Below are 17151 nucleotides of genomic sequence, written 5' to 3' on the forward strand. Positions count from 1 at the left end.
GGTTTTTTCAGTATTATAATGATGCCTCTTCATATTGACACCTAAAATTTAAAGCTTCTCCAGCTCAAGCCTGTGACATCTCTTCCTTGCCTGGGCTCATCCCTTGGTGAGCTCATACATGCATGGACAGAGATGACGACTTTGTGTCTCTAATACCAACATCAGACCTGAACCCTGACTGCGTATGTCAACTCATACTGACTATATCTAAATCCAAGTTCTCTTTTCTCAATCTTTGTTCTTCACATGCCTCATACACACAAGCAGCAAATCCTGAACAGAGTCACTTCTCTGAAAGTGGATGACTACACTTCTTGCACCTGGGTGACTACAATAGCCTCCTGAGTGTCCCTTCTTCTACTATTTCTCCTCAGTTTGCTGTTCTTGGTAGACACAGAGAGATGTTTTTTTTCCAAAACAAAGGTTGCAGTGTCTTCCTCTGCTTTAAACTCTTTAATGGGAGTTTATCTTTTTCATGGGCTACAAGGTCTACATGGACTACCTCTCTGTCCTTCTCCCTTACTTCTCTCCCTCATTCAAACCAAACTGACCTCCTTGCTGTCTTCACATATCACTAAGCTTTAGCTCAGGGACTTTGCACATGCTTTTTCCTTTGACTGGAATGCCCATCTTCCAGATACCCCCCTCACTCTTTTTCAAATCTCTGCTCATGTCACCACCCTGCCTAAAACAACACATAAACTCTCCACTCAAATCTGTAACTGTTTTACCCTGCTTTTTCACCTAGTGCCTGGCATTTTATTACATTGGTTTTTTTGCTCTTAACTTGAATAAAAGCACCATGGGATAGAGTACTTGCATGTCTTGGTCGCATTCCCCAGAGTCTAGAAGAGTAGTGACACATAGTGGATGCTCAATTGACATTTGCTGTGGAGCTTCCAGTTTACAAAAAAAAAAAAAAAAAAAAAAATCACATATGCAATATTTTTATAAGTCTTCTAAATATTTGTAAAATAGGCTTTGGGGGCCCTCCCTGATGGTGCAGCGGGTTAAAGCACAGCACTGAGAAGCTAAAGCCATTTCCGCATGAGTTCAATTCCCGTCTGCCCTGGAGGTGACCACATGGTGTGGCAGACCTCTCCTGACCCGCCCACTGCTCCCCTCAGCAGTGTACTTCGTAGGTACTTCGTAGATCTGCTTGTTCTGCTCCCCACTCTGTCTCTGGTGAAGCCTCTCACCGCCCCTGAGCCTCTGGCCTGTACCCCAGTTCTGTATGCACAAATAAATAAATGTTTTTAAAAAATAGGCTTTGGAATATCTATTTTACAGATAAAGGTCTGTTTAATATATTTTAAGTTCCTTACTTACGGTCATGCAGTTACTGGTCACATAGGTTAAACCCTGATCTTTTGCCTTCAAACCCAGTTTGTTAATTAAAATCATAAAATATTACTAAGAGCTACAATCTGTTGATACTGCTTTGTACATTTCACTTAGGGTTTCTTGCTTAATTTTCACAACAATAATTTGAGGTGGGTGCTTTGACAATTTCTATTTAACAGTTGAGGAAACTAAAACACAGATAAGTAACTTACCAAGGTCACAGAAAAAAGCAGTAAAATAAGAATCAGGCTCCTGACAGCTAGACACTGGGGACTTGTTCTTAACTGTCAGAGGACAGGGGAAAATTTCCAAACTCCATCTGGGTTCTTCTGAGCCTGGACGAATGAACAAATTAACATTCAACAGATTGGTAGGGAAAATATTAATAATAGGGAATTTACAGAGCTGCAAATTCTAAGGTAAAATGGGGTAAACCAGAGGTTTATATCCTGTGCTAAGGAATCTAAGGAGTGAAGAAGAGAGGAGAGGGAGATGACTTCATCTTCACTCAAAGTAAAATGATGTTCCTTAGAGAGGATATATTCACTAATAAACCCACACCTGGATGCTTTTTTCTAGGTCATAAAAAGGGGAGTAATGATCGCTTCTTCAATTGGGGGACAGTGTAAAAGCTTAGGGAGTAATGATCTTCAATTAAGTAAGGGCAAAGGACTGAGATGAGAACAAGAGCATCTCCTTAGCCTCTAGAATGTTCATGGTTCTTAACTCAAAATAATCTTTGTCCCATGAAGCTGGAAGAGATTATGCTAAGTGAAATAAGTCAGGAGAAAAAAGAAAAATATAGGGTAGTTTTGCTTATTAGAGGAATATAAGGAAATCAAACAGAGACAGAAAAAAGACAAAACTTACAGGCAAACTGTAGATCTGAGACATACAGAAGGATGGGAGAAGGTCAAAACAGGGAAGGGAGGAGCACAAGGAACTTTTTGTGACTGTTCACAAGCTGATGTGGTGGGAGATTTATAGAGACTACACCTGAGGGAAGGAATCAAATATGTACAAAAATGAACAATGATGTAAGAAAATAAAAAGTTAAAGAAACGTGTATCCTTTAAGTAATGGTAACAAACTTCTCAAGGCCCGCAGGGCCCCAGTTGACCTTATTTTACCCTACCAGGGTGACACAGGAGAAATGTCTGCTCCAGACATATTGGGTAAAACCTATCTAACCCTTTTGGGGAAATTAATCCCACACAGCCAACAAGTCCACTAGACTTAGCCCAGGAAGGAAAGAGAGTAAATTACAACATTAATGGAACAAATGGACAAGTATAAATTTTGTTCTAGGGCTTTCTGCCATTATTAAGCTTTTGCTTTTGTAGCACTTAGCAGAAGTTTTTGTTTAAGATCACAAGGTGGATATAGTTGTATCTGAAATGGAGCTTATATTGCATTGTTTTCAGCTTTTCATCCCTCTTTGAAATATTTGCACTTGAATGAAGAGATCACTTCAGAATCACAGACAGCTTATAGGGGCTCAGCCCCTATGTTTTCAGCCTCCTGTGGGAGTACTGTGGTGTCTTGTGCCCATGTGCTTCAGGTCCTACCTCCTCCCTCCTGGCCCCTGATGCCTCGTTCATAAATTCTCACTTTCAGTTTATCACATAACCTACATTGTGGAACACTCAATTTCTTTTCCTTTCTTCCCCCCCCCCAAAAAAAGTTGGAATCTGTTTGATTGGATGTGATGGCACCAGAGGCAGAAATGTGGCAAAATTCTAAATGGTGAGAAATCCATCTCAGCTACCTGAGTTTTGAAAAGCAAATTGTTATTCCCTGATTCACTTTATATTGAACTGGACAAGTTAGATGAACTAAAAAAGCTTTATTGACTTGTCTACTTGTCTTTAAGTCAATCAAATGTATGTGAATGCTGCCTGTTTTCTGCCCTTTCTGGCTTTTCTAATTATTAACTTAAAAGGGTACATAAAGATATAAATAAAAGTGAATACCCTTGAAATATCAAACCCCCGCAATCTTAAATAAGCAAGAATTCAGAAGTTGGAAAACAAATCAAATATTTTGTTTTCTGGTTCTTTGTAACATAAAGGCACATAGCACTTATTTAGGAAAAGACTGAGTTCCATCAAGGCAGGACAGGGGGCCTTCCATGGTGGCACAACTGGTTAAAGCACAGCACTATGATTATCTGCACCACTGCAGCGTGAGTTCAATCCCCAGCCAGGGGGTTGACCCACATGGTGCAGCAGATCTCTCCTGTTCTCCCGCTGTTCCCCTCAGCAGTGGTTCTTCAGCCTGCCTGTTCTGCTCTCCACTCTGTCTCTGGTGAATCCTCTCACCCCACCCACACACACCTCTGGCCTGTACCCCAGTTCTTGTATGCATAAACAAATAAATCTTTAAAAAAAAAAAGGATATGATATATTCATTAAGATATCCCCAATGGCCCCTTCCTGGTGGCCCAACAGGTTAGGACACAGTACTGCAAGCTGGCTGCAGCGGCTCCAGTGAGAGTTCGATCCCCGGCCTGGAGGTGACCGATATAGCGCAGTAAACCTCTTCTGACCCACTGCCCCTGTACTTCTGGCTTGTACCCCAATTCTGTATGAACAAATAAATAAAATCTTAAAAATAAAAAAGATATCCCCAATTCCTGGAACAAAGAAGTGCCAGGGTGCCAGGCCAGGGTGAAGTGTACCTCAGAACCCCCAAATTTGCCTGCTCTGAAAACTACCATCCACTGCATCAAGGCAAAGCATTTTCTAGTGCATAAGACCTTCAACAGAAAGGAACTTTAATATATTTAATGTGTAACATAGAGGAAAAAAGAAAGAACATAATTTCCAAATCAAGCACCCGAAGTTAGCCACCCACTTCATGGGTAAATGCCCAACCAAACAGGGCCACTGACACCAGAAAGCTTGCCACAAACCTAAGCCACCTTCAGATGGCTCCCACAGGAAAGGTGCAGAGGGGTCAGACAAGTCTGGAAGGAAAAGAGAAAAATCAAAATCAAGGTAAAGGCTGCCATTGCCACCCTTCCTAACGGACTCTTACTGACGTCTGTTTTAAGTGTTTCCTTCCAGGTCCCCAAATCCCTGGTACAAGTCTAAGACGGAGAAGCAAACACAGCTTCTTCATGTTTCCCTCTACTCCACGAACCCACCAGGTCTCCTTCTTCATCTCTCCTTCTTTTCTAGCTTCTCCTCCCTTCCCAGCTCCACACTTCTTTGAGTGGGGCAGGGAACCTGAAACCTCGCCCCTCTCTTTTCCCATAGGATTACCCTGTTACAGAGTAGGCTTTTGAGATTTATATGTGTGTGTGTGTGTGTGTATATATGTATATATACATATATATACACACACATATATATACATATATAATATGTATTATATACATATATAATATGTATACATATATAATATGTATATATATATATATAAACATCAAATCTCTCTAGCACTTTGTCTTTTATAGCCTATTTATGAACTAGTCTCACATATTTCCCATATATACACAGACACACACACACACAAGGTTGTGGGCTCTTAAAAGAGAGGGTCTGTGTCGTATTTATCTCTGCATTTTCTAATACAAAACTGTGACCATTAAGTGATCACAGAATGGAAGGTGCAAGTGTTCTAACCTGTTACTTATTTTCTCTGCCCTTACCCCATGCCTCCTTGGCAGTCTGGCTCTCAGGCAGATCAGAGTGTCTAAAACTGGTTCAAGTCAATCTAATGGAATATTTGAAAGCTACAGACCTTGAAATCATTCAAATCAAAGCCAGAATCACATTTTAAAATTTATCCTGGCTATTTCAGAAGTAGATTTAGCAACTAGCTAACTACTATCTCAGCGGGGGGGTGGGGTGGTTGGGAGCATAAGCTTAATGAATTTGGTCAGACATATCGTGTAACAGATGTCCACCTTGCTGCCATGAGCTTAAATCATAAATATGATGGCTCTGTTTGGCATGTCAAAATATATTAAGAATGTTTTATTGGTCACTGGGCAACTTACTAGATGGAAGAGGAAGGATCCTGAAAAATGCAGGCACTGGGTCTAGCAGCATCTAAAAGGAGTCCTGGAGAAACACTGATAATCTGCTTGTAATGATTCATCAAGTTGGTCCTTTGTTTCACTAATTTGAGTGTCAAGTGCAACCATACAATAAAGAATTGCCAAGACCAGATAAGATTCTCTTCTGGCCGCTGCTTTTCCTGCCCTAACAACTGGTACTATTCATGCCTAAAGCACAAATTGAATAAATAGCTTCGAGCCTGGCAATGCTGGACAGTGTTTGAATTTTTTTGTTTTTCCTTGAGAGGCTAAATCCCCTGTTACGTCTTGCCTTCCCTCAAACACATTGCATTGATAGTCATTGTTGCACCAATAATTTTAACTTTCTTAATACTAAGACTGGAAAGATATCACATAAGTTAAAAATAGTTCCTGTTATAGCATCAGTCCAGCATTGGATTAGTGAAGATTAAAAAAGGATTGTAATGCCTCTTTTGGCCTTGAGAAAGCTCTTATTGTGCCTATGGTTCACTTGGCCTGCTGATCATTTCCATCTTAATGCAATCTTTAACATTACACTGCTACAGGTGAGGTGTTAAGTAATATATTAAGACAACTATTCTCACTGAGCAATTTTATAAGAAATATGTTTTTAACTAAATTAGACATTTAACAAATGTCATTTGTGATTTAATGCAGGGGAAGGGGAGAATATCTTTAAAAACAGGTTATTGATGTGAAATTCTCAATGCCGAAAAAAAAAAAGTTTTTTATTTTATTTGAATTGAAGCTCTTGAATGTGAACTTATGTGCCATCAGTGTAGTAGACCAACATCAGAAGAGCTCCAATGGCATTAGGGTTTTTATAAAATAACCAGTAAGCAGTTTTATCTTTAGTAGCCAGAATCTTGCATTAAAATTAGGGAGAATATACAGATCCAGTTAATCACATGGATATGATGTGCTGGTTGTTTTTAACACTTTAAAGTCACCTTAGCTGGACACTAGGAACCTCAAAGATCTGATAGAAATATAATGTATGTAAAGCAAGTAATGAATGAGATAATTGAGAAGAAATACTATGCTATAAAAATGGTGTAAGAATAACTAGATTGAATAGGTCAAAGTAGCAGAGCAGAGAATATTAGAAAACTTACAACTGAAAAATTGTTTTAGAAAAATAATTTTGTGACAGAGTTCCCTCCACTACGAACATAAAAGTAAAACCCACTAATAAGGCTACTGACATTTGGCCGGCTGATCTGTTTTTACCAAAATCACAAAACAAAAATTTAGTTTGTGAATTTTCAAATGGCTATCATGACCAGAATCCAGTTGGTTCCCCTTCCTTTCCAGTTGATGATTTCATGAGACATAAATAAGCCCTCGGACCAAGAGGTGGTTATACAGCCACGGTTAACTCTCGCCCCAGATACGCCACTCTGCTGAAAGGATTATTATTTGGGGGCTGAGAGGGGGAGATGCAGAGGTCTTTAGGACCCAGCAGGCGGCGGCAGGCGGCAGTTGTGTAGATCACTGAGAGACTACGAGGGTCCGGTTCAGTTTTAATTCTGTCTCTAATCTCCGCTACAGCGGCGCTTCCTGGGTCCCGCGGCTCTCTGCCCACTCAGCCGCGGCTGGCCGGCTGAGCGAAGATCACAGGCGCCCCTTCCCCTTCACCCACCATGGAAAACCTCCAAGGAAAAGTGGCCCCGGACACGCGTGCCTGAGGATTCCGCACAAAAGAGGTGCCCAAAATGAAGACCCTGATGGTGAGTCATTTGTTGCAACTCCTTGGGCAGAGGCGGGGACTCCTGGGCACAGCGTCCTCGGGGCGCACGGGGGAGCTTCAGGGGCGCCTAACCCCGCGCCGTGAGGTTGCTTGTTACAAAGGGCTAACTTTCCACCTGCTCCGCATTCCCTCCTGATTTCCCCGGCTCTGCCTAGCTCGGAATCCCCGAGCCGGGATGGGAACTCGGGTTGCTCAGTCTCCTGGACCTCCAGAAAGAAGTCCGAGAGGCCAGCGGAGAGCAGGAGAAGCAGTGGAGGGATGGGCGCGTTGCTGAGGTGGGAAGAGGATGGCCAAAAGCAACAGTCTGACAAAAACTAAGGGGCGGGGAGGGGAGGAAGGACCTTTAAAGACTTTCTTGGTTACCCTGCTGTATTTCAAACTTGCAGCGGCCGCCCAGGTAGAGCCCCGCGGCTCCAAACAGTAGAGGGTGCAAGAGCGAGAAATTACAGCAGCCGAGCTGGGGCAAAGTAACCTCTCCCCAAAGTGCGAGCCCACCCCTGCTCTCGCCCCAGGCGCGCTCTTCCCGAGGTTGCCGGTCGCCGCGCACCACCTGCCCTCTGCCGAGAGATATGGGAGGCGGCGGCCGAGAGCAGCCACGCGCCGGGAGCATCCCCTGCCGTACGCGCGGGGACAGCGCCTCCTCCACCCCGGCTGCACGCGGCCAGGGCCAGGACCCCAGCCGCCTCCAGACTCGGGACCTCCCCAGCTCGCCCGACCGTCGGGCGGGCGTTCCCGCAGCGCGCGCTCCTCCGGGGTCGGCTCTCAGCGACTCTCCTATGCTCTCTTCCACCCGCCCGCAGCGCCATGGTCTGGCAGTGTGTTTAGCGCTCACTACCATGTGCACCAGCTTGTTGCTCGTGTACAGCAGCCTCGGCGGCCAGAAGGAGCGGCCACAGCAGCAGCAGCAGCAGCAACAGCAGCAGGAAGCAGCCACTGGCAGCGCGCAGCCGTCCGTGCAGAGCAGCCCCCAGCCGCGCCCCGGGGCCCCCGCGGGACCGAAGCCACTGGACGGATACCTTGGCGTGGCGGATCACAAGGTGACAGCTCTTTCGCCAGTCAGTCTGCCACCCACCTTGGGGATCCTGTCCACCTGAGCCTGTCCCATTCCCAAGGCTGGGAGGCGCCGTGAGTAGGTGCCTTTCGGAGGCCGGGCGCGGGGAGGGAACCCTCTGGGGTGGGTTGAGAGAGCTCCTACTTCGTGTGGATTTCATTTTAGAGAAGGAAGCAAAGTTTTTCAGGAAATAAGGATGAGCGGAGTGGATCCCAAGGCCTAATTTCTTAACAGGATCTGGTCCTGGAACTAGGGCACCCCCCTGGCTCCCCACAGTTGCGGCCATCGGTGGGTGCTGGGTTTCTGAAACAAGGGCTTTGGCAACCTCTTCGGGAGGCGGTGGGAGGAGACCCTGGAGCGGGCTGGTGGCAACCTATACGTTTCTCCGACCCGGAACCAAAGGTGAGAGCAGCTGCTTGTGGGTGGCAGTTGCTCAGCCTCCAAGGTTCTCTCCTTGGGTTGCTTGGGGCTGATCTAGCGCAGCTCTGGGGGACCCGTGCCCAGCAGGCGTTGGAGGGTTGGAGGCGCAAATTCAGCTTCCATTTGCTTGAAACTCATCCTTAGAGCCCGTTTTCGTTTATCTTTTGGGAAGCTGCTGCATGGCTTGACTAATAATTAAGTTGACTTTTTTAAAATTGAGCCTCCTTCCCCTGGAATAATAAATCTCTGGATTCGGGGTATGAAGCCCTTGAGAGAATCCTAGTCAAGTTTCATGGTTCCAAAAAGATATTTTAATGTATTTCCCATTATTTGAAACTGCTAATATATTTTTATGAAAACACAATTCTATTCTGTGTCTGTTCTATAGAGCTAGAGGATTTTGTGATACCACCCAACACTTCCTCTTTTTTATATTACTTGATATTTATGGTTGTGAACCGAAGTAGCATTTAACAAGTGCTTCTTTTGTGTGGAAAAACTGCTCTCCCCATGCATGAAAAAAGTCAAACTTTTTTTGAAGTGACAATCAAAATATTCCTACTCACTTGTGCAATGAATGGTGCTTAAAATTTTGGCAAGTACAGAAGATGAGGCAGATCCCTGCCTTGACTGTTTATGAAATAAACAACCCATAAAAATGTGAATGGATAAATGATAGCTAGATGAAATGTTAATATAAAAAGTACTTTTGAGATGCAGAGATGAGAAAGCACATTGCCCAGGATCCAGGAAAACTGGTTTGAAAAGGTGAAATTTGCACTGGGAATAATTTAGGGAAGCAAGAAAAGGGGCGAGATTTCATTTGGTGGCTATATACTTGTAAATCTAAAGAAGAGAAGGCCTTCAGTTTTCTCTCTAAGTTGTTGATTGATTATGTGCTGCTTGTGCAAGCAACCCAGAGGGGCTAGAGTTGGAGGAAAGTTTAGGCTGTTAGTTCTGACTGTGGAGGGATGTGGTGCTTATGTGTAACTGGTATATGATGAATGTATTGAACCCAGAAGGTTTTCATGGCAGTTGTTTAGTGGAAATTGCTATCTAGCACTCGTGAAACTTTGATTAATAGAGGTGTCAAAAGGGAAATTTGCTGGAAGCTTTGATTTGCCTTTGGGAAGATACTCCTAATATTTTCCTTCCTGCGCTGTCTTGCTGGATAGACACCTGCTAAGAATATTGATAGCTTGAGGCAAAATATTATGCCCTCATATTCTCTTTCAAAATAGTGTTTAGTTGCACACGTGTGCTATATCCCATTCCCATGTCTCAGAGTCTTATTTCATTAAATGAAAAACAGCTCTTTGGGGGAAGGAATTGTGAAATTATAGGAGAAATCGAGGTAATTTGTAGTAAAAGGGTTTCATTAACTGTGAAGTGTTACGTGAATGATAAATACATGGTAAAGTCCTTGGAATACTTGGCAGAGAATTATAAATGTGATCAAAAAGCTCTTTGCAGATAATAATACTAATGAAATTCTTTCATAGAAAACCAACATCTCACAAAATTACATACCCAAAGGGTTCCATGGCATTTACCCCCACCTCAAGCAAAGGAACAAATGCAAATCTAAAAATCTATGCCCCCTCGCTGGACTCTCTCCCCATTGCCCCATTGAACTAAATGTAAACTTTTCAAAATGCAATCAGTGACGCTTTCCAGAGATAATTTAGCTGGGAAGTGGGCAGAGCTGTATTTCTTAAGGTTGTGTGTGGGTACATGTGTAAAATGTTAGGTCTTTCCCAGAAGTTGCTGTTTAACTAGTTTATTTGTGCTCTCCCTGCTGTCTGGCTTAGACAGAGGTAGAAGTCATTTGTTAAAATATTGCTAGTTTTTTTTTTTTCCAATTAGCACAGAGTAGGGTAAGAAATGAAAGCTTTCACATTCTTATTATGTTGCCAGAGAATACTGATTGCTTTTTTTTTCTTTTTTTTTACTCTCACATCAGGCTTTAGAAAAATTATAGGATGTGCTGAATGTACTGACCACCCAGCCATATGCTGCTGCATATTGAATCAGAATTCCAACAGACTTTTTATTTGCTGCTGATTTAGAGAGTCTGGAGAGAGTTACAGATACCATATAGGAAAATGTTCTCATCACCATGGCTGGAGGCCCCATAATCTGATAAATATGTACTGTTTATGTTCAGTTACATGATGGTGTTAACATTATAGCTTCAAGATTAAATTCAACAGGTGGTCCTAATCCCCAGCACCTGAATTTCACAAATTACAGCCTTTCGTTATGATAGTCTTGTCTTGTCCCATTGCAGACGGAATTACTGTTAAGATTAAATCACTATGTGCTTTTGTTGAAAAATGTGTTGCAAGTCAAATCAGTGATGAGCAATATGTGTTGAAGCTTAAAATATCACTTTTCCATGGTCATGTTCCTTACTTCCGCTTTCACAACCCATGAAAGCTGAAATTGTAATTCCACTATGACTAAGTGAAGGCCATTTGGAGTTTCCTGTGATAATGAAGGCATTGCATTTTCTGTTAGATAGTGTCTCTTCATTCCCATCCCCTCTCCCACAAAATTTTAACCAACTCACTTTCATCTTGTTACATATCTATCAACTGCAGCCACTATGACTATATACTGCTATTACTCTCCTCTTCCTTGTGTTAGAAAGTCATTGGTTTCAAACCAGATTAGCCAGACTCAAGCAAAGAAGGCAATTTTCATGGCTTTTGAAATCTCTTGCATTTAGAACCACAGCATAAAACATATATAATCAAACTAACACACGCACACTCACATCAAACAACCCTCATAGGAAAGTTCCAGGTCTTTTCAGATTCCAGTCTGGATCTGGCCTGGATAGATAAAGTCACTTGTCATCTGGTGGAGTCTGAAATGAACTACCAGTTCCCATTTCCAGTGGACAGAAGCCCTTATCATGAAGGAGCCACTGTCACCTGGGTAGCCCTTTTTTGAGATTGCGAGTAAAAGGCAGTGAGCTGGGTCGGAAGCTGAGTTGCTATCTCTTCCTGTCAGTAGTAGACTCCCAGGATTGGCTTCTACATTTTCCATAGCATGCTTGTCTGGGTCTTATTGTCCTCAAGCATTTCAATTATTCAGAAAACACAAAATTGCTTAGAGGTAATAGTACTATCACTATTAATTGATAAATATCCAGTTAGGTGATAAGCCAATGCCAGAGCTGAAAAGTAATTCAATATTCAAAAAACAAAACAAATATGTAACTTTGAAATTATGCCAGAAATTTTCTTCCTTTAGCAAAGTATATTGATTCTCACAAGTTTACCCTATTTATTATACCCCCTTTTATATCTGTCATCCACAGAATGATAAATAATTTGCATCTAAAGAAATTCAAAGTTGAGTTTATTTTCAGTGCTTAACTCTTATAAAAAGTAATCTGCCAATGATGGTAAAACCTTGTTATCACAAAATAGCAACCAAAAGGAATTGTGAAATGAACTATTTCTCATGGGTAAGGAGTTACAATAATGTAGGTGCCTTGAATGAATTATTCATGTAATGTTTATCAAAATACATATACTCCTTAATTTTATGAGAGTCAAGAATATTTTAACAGCTCTCCACAGAAATAATCCTAAACTATTCCATACCAAAGCTCAGACCACACCTTGTTGATGAATCCTCCTGGTTCCCTCATATGTTGCAGGCACACTAGCCTCCTGCTGATACCTGAACAATCATTCTGCCTCAGAATCTTTGCACTTAATTTTCCCTCTCCCTGGAATGCTCTGTACAAGATCTTTTGCATGGTTAGTTCCTCTATTGATTCAGTCCTCAGATCACATGTCCTCATTTTATGGACCCCACTTTAAACATCCTCTTTCTCAACAGTCTTCTCTAGCATCACACATGTTTTCTTTCTTTATAACTCTTAATGATATCTGAAATAATCAAAGTGTACTTGTCTATTCCTGGCCTCTCTCCACCTTGCAAGAAGAACTAAGTACTGTAAAGCAAAACATTAGTGTATTCTGTAGACCTCCTTAACGCCAGCCCCCAGATCAGGAATTTGCTCTCAGTGTACATTTAGTTGGTGTTTAACCCAAGTCGCTTAGCCAGGAGGAAGGGCAGAATGACTCACTTTATGTGAAGTCCTTTCTCTACAAGAAACATCATTATGTCCTGGAGAGTCACATCTTTCCTAAATGTGGAATAAAAAATAAATTAATAATGTGGGAAGGAGGAGAAATAGTTGTTTAAAAGATAAGAATCTTTGAGAATGAGATGTAGGAATCTATATTTTCACAGGTTCCCTTTACTTTTCTTATACACATTAAAGTTTGAGAATCACCATCTGAAACATTTTAATCATCACAATGTGTCATTCCATAGCTAATTTGTTTCTGGGTTTTTGAACTAATCATAGCCCTTAGTAACTATTCATTGCGAAATTGGGTATCCTAAAGGAAGCACATATTCGTATCCTCAAAGAAACTTTGATGTAATTGGAGAGAAAAGCAACTGAAAGGTTAAATAATAAATCAAGTGCTGAATAATAACATAAAACTAAGAAACAATAAATTGAGGTGCTGATCCTTCTCTATAAAACAAGTTAAAAACTATTTTACCTTAGAAGCTATAAAACTTTCAAACTAAAATTCTGCTACCTTTTGCTCCCCCAACATATACATATGTACATATATATGTGTATATTATAACACATATACATGGCATCCAGTAAATGATTTGAAAACAGGAAGTATATCAAAGAAATTTTAAAGTAGATTGATTTTCAATTCCAAATATCCACTCTCTTTATGATTTTCCTTCGGTATGACTCTTGAGAGAAACTAATCCTATTACCCTGCTCAATTGTCTCTACAACATATGGTGACCATATTTTCCAAACCAAATCTCCTAACTCGTGGTACGATAAATTTGAACATAATTGTGTTGGCCACAGACACAATATTTGCAATCAGATCTATCCTGGAAATGAAAGCACAGAACAGTGTCTGAGCCAGCCATTGTTATGACCTTCAGAACACATAGTTAGGTGTATAGATGTGTTTCTTCAATTGCTAACCTATTACAGCCCCAAACAAACCTCCTAGGGATACAGGGCAGCCAGAGTCACTCAAACTGGCCAGTGACAGTGCCCAAATAGTTTACCCCCTCACTGTCTGAATTCTTCACCTGTGCATACAATTGCAAGACTCTTCAGATTCAGAGAACAGCAATAATGGGATTTATTTAACAAAGCAAGGAAAACAAAGACTTATGGAATGGTTTACCTCACTGAAGCACACTAGCCAGTCTTTGAAAGTCCTATCCCAAACCAAAGGCCACACTCCCAAAATGGCCTCTTCCCACCGCTGAGGACATGAAACACAGCAGCCAGACGAAGGCCAGGATCCAATTCACAAAGATAGCAAAATACAACAGGAGATGTTCACCAGAACTGCTGAGAGGAGCCAGCACAGCACCAATGGACAAAACAGCAGCTTCAGCAGCCAAACAGCCCCCAAAAGCGGCCACACTCACACAGCTCAGCAGCTCAGAGAGGTGCCTGGCTCCAGGCCTTCACCTTACCTTCCAAGCTGTAACAGCAGCAAAGCTGGGAACGGTTTCAGTTGCATGACGACTTACCAAGCCTTCACGCTTTTCTTCTCTGAGGTTGGCTGCTGGAAGTCTCTGGCATACTTCAGGGAGCTGCTGTAGTCTTCTGGAAAATCTGAATGGTGGAGCAGGAATCACTGACCCTGGAATAGCTGAAGACCCACTGAAATCCCAAACGTTGAATCCTGGGGGCTCCTTCAGCAGTTCCTTATATTTCTTTTCAGAGTCTCCACCCCTATCGTTACTTTGTTTTGCCAGCAGCTATCAACCCTCCCAGGTCCTGCCCTCCAAGGAAGCCATCTGTAACTGTCCTTGGCTTCAGCCCAGTTATACTAGCACTAACTTCACTCTTTTTGAGTTGTTTGTGTTGACAGAGGAACTGAGAATATAAACGTGAAGCCATGAGGACTCCAGACACTCACTCCACACCGGCAGAGTCAACACAAAGGCCACAGTTTTATGGGAATGGAAAAGGCAACTTTCCCTGACACCATGCACTGAGTCATGCTGGCCCACATGAAATTTGTCTCCCAGCTTGCACTTTGCTAGAAAAACCTTTGCCTTTAGCCCAGAAAATTGAGGCCATTTCTTCAAGACATTTCTTGAAGAGTCCCCCTCTCCTCAGCACACTGACGTCCTGAATAAATAGCACTTTCCTATCCCCAGAACTTGTCTCTGCTATTCAGTTGTAAGCAGGAATAGCCAAATTTCTGGGCATCAAAAACATGACGTCGTTTTAGAGGGGACAGACCTCTAGGACTGAGCATGGTGCCATGCAGTTCCTCTTCTGAAAATACTAGGATAAAGGGAGATTAAAGATGAGAAAAAGAATCCTGGAAAAGATAAAACCAATCATTAATCATCAAATTGTTCTAAAAACCTATGTACCTGTTATATATTGTTTAAACAGTTGTGAAGGATCTTAAGTGCAGAGAGAAAAAGAATAATGACTTCTTACTTAAATCACAATATTACTAACCATACCCTGTGAACTTGATTCAAGAGAATTTCCTTAGGGAATCATATTTAGCATCAAATGATTGATAAAAGCTTGGTGTTGGGGTTGATTTATGATAGGTTTTCAAATTCTTCTTCACAAACTCTTTTGAGCCTTACACTCTAGTCTGGACCTTGTACAAAGCAATGTTTTTGTTGTGTTCTCTATTTAATACTATTTCCCAAGTAAAAGTCACAGACAAGGGCCCTCCCTGGTGGTGCAGCAGGTTAAAGCACAGCACTGAGAATCTAAAGCCTCTTCCGCATGAGTTCGATTCCGCCTGCCCCAGAGGTGACCACATGGCTGGCAGACCTCTCCTGACCCGCCCGCTGCTCCCCTCAGCAGTTTACTTTGTCGATCTGCCTGTTCTGCTCCCCACTCTGTCTCTGGTGAAGCCTCTCACCGCCCCTGAGCCTCTGGCCTGTACCCCAATTCTGTATGCACAAATAAATAAATCTTTAAAAAAAAAAAAAAAGTCGCAGACAAACATACCCTCAGTTTAGAACTTCTTCAGCAAGGTAGCCTTCTTTGATTTAGGTTAGATCCTAACTGTAAATTTTATCTTCATAGACAAATCTCCTATAATAGTATTTATTCTGGTTTATTATTGTTTCTTGTCTAAGATTGTCTGCCTCTGCTGATCAAGAATCATCTCTGAGAAGCTATGAATTTATTTTTCTCCTTCAATGTATTCTCCACCTTTATTATAATGCCTGGCATATAATGGATTTTCAATAAATATTTGTTGAATAAGTGAGTGTATCTATAGAAAGATTTATATATTTTTTTTTCTAAAATAAACCTGCCTTGAGAGTTTCAGACCATTTGGAGTTACTAAAAAGAAATAGCTACATATCACAACTATCAATGTCACCTGCCACAATTTGCAGTTCTGTAACTATTTCTTTTTTATATTCTTGTACTAATCATATCTCTTAAAACATATTCAGAATTTTAAAGCTGGAAGGAAAGCTTAAAAATTATCAAAGGGAATCCATGAGTGGTGTTGAGATTAGCTCACAATCTCAGGTTACTGACAGAGCTGGGGCCGCATTGTGGGTCTCTGCCCTGAATAGCATCACCAGGAGGAAAATTCAGTGCCAATATCCTCTAAGCAGTAACTTGACATTATTTGAACAAAATTTATTAAAATGAAGAGCCTAGGCCTACTCAGTTATTGGGAAGAAATAAATATTTAAACATCTTATTACTCTGAAATGAATATGAGAATATGCCTCTGGAGAGTTAGAAAGAGCTTCCACCAACCACCGCCTTAACATGGGTCCTCCAAAGACTGCCTAAAATGCATGGTTACAACATAATTGGAAAAATTTGGAAATCATAGTGAATTTTGCCTTTCCAAAGTAAACCAGGCCAAAATGGGTGTCATGTTTAATTATTTGAGGAAAATGTCATGACCAGACCACTCATTTAGTTGAATTACGTTCTCCACGGTAGGGAGAGAACATCATTGGCAGACACCGTTAGCCAAGTGTTTGAAGAGCTGCCATTCTGCAAGTGTTGCTTGACTCCTAAATTCTGAGATGTAGTACTTAGGCTGGGATGGAGTTACTTCAGGCAAATAAGAAACCATTCCCCTATGGCAGAGAAAGTTAACCAGGGTAGTTGTCAGGATAGCTCAGGATGGAAAGACTTCCCTCCCCACCCCCACATTTTAAAAAATATGTTTATTGGGCCCTCCCTGGTGGCGCAGGGGGTTAAAGCACAGCACTGAGAATCTAAAGCCGCTTCCGCATGAGTTCGATTCCCGTCTGCTGCGGAGGTGACCACATGGCGTGGCAGACCTCTCCTGACCCGCCCGCTGCTCCCCTCAGCAGTGTACTTCGTGGATCTGCCTGTTCTTCTCCCCACTCTGTCTCTGGTGAAGCCTCTCATCGCCCCTGAGTGTCTGGCCTGTACCCCAGTTCTGTATGCACAAATAAATAAATCTTTAA

The 17151-nt window shown here is 42.0% G+C and overlaps 1 protein-coding gene across 2 annotated transcripts in view; it reads left to right on the forward strand.

Annotated features, from left to right (window-relative positions):
- Positions 1-6966: 6966 nt before the first annotated feature.
- The window catches only part of ST6GALNAC5 (ST6 (alpha-N-acetyl-neuraminyl-2,3-beta-galactosyl-1,3)-N-acetylgalactosaminide alpha-2,6-sialyltransferase 5), a 178848-nt gene continuing 168663 nt past the window's right edge, over positions 6967-17151 (forward strand). For both annotated transcript variants that reach the window (XM_012722599.1, XM_004679134.2), the window contains exons 1-2: positions 6967-7122; positions 7943-8179. In XM_012722599.1, coding sequence (XP_012578053.1) covers positions 7108-7122; positions 7943-8179 — 252 coding nt within the window. In that variant the 5' untranslated portion in view covers positions 6967-7107. The remainder of the gene's footprint in view (positions 7123-7942; positions 8180-17151) is intronic.

The sequence above is a fragment of the Condylura cristata genome, unplaced genomic scaffold (assembly GCF_000260355.1).
Source record: "Condylura cristata isolate star-nosed mole 26May11 unplaced genomic scaffold, ConCri1.0 scaffold00008, whole genome shotgun sequence".
Taxonomy (NCBI): Eukaryota; Metazoa; Chordata; class Mammalia; order Eulipotyphla; family Talpidae; genus Condylura; species Condylura cristata.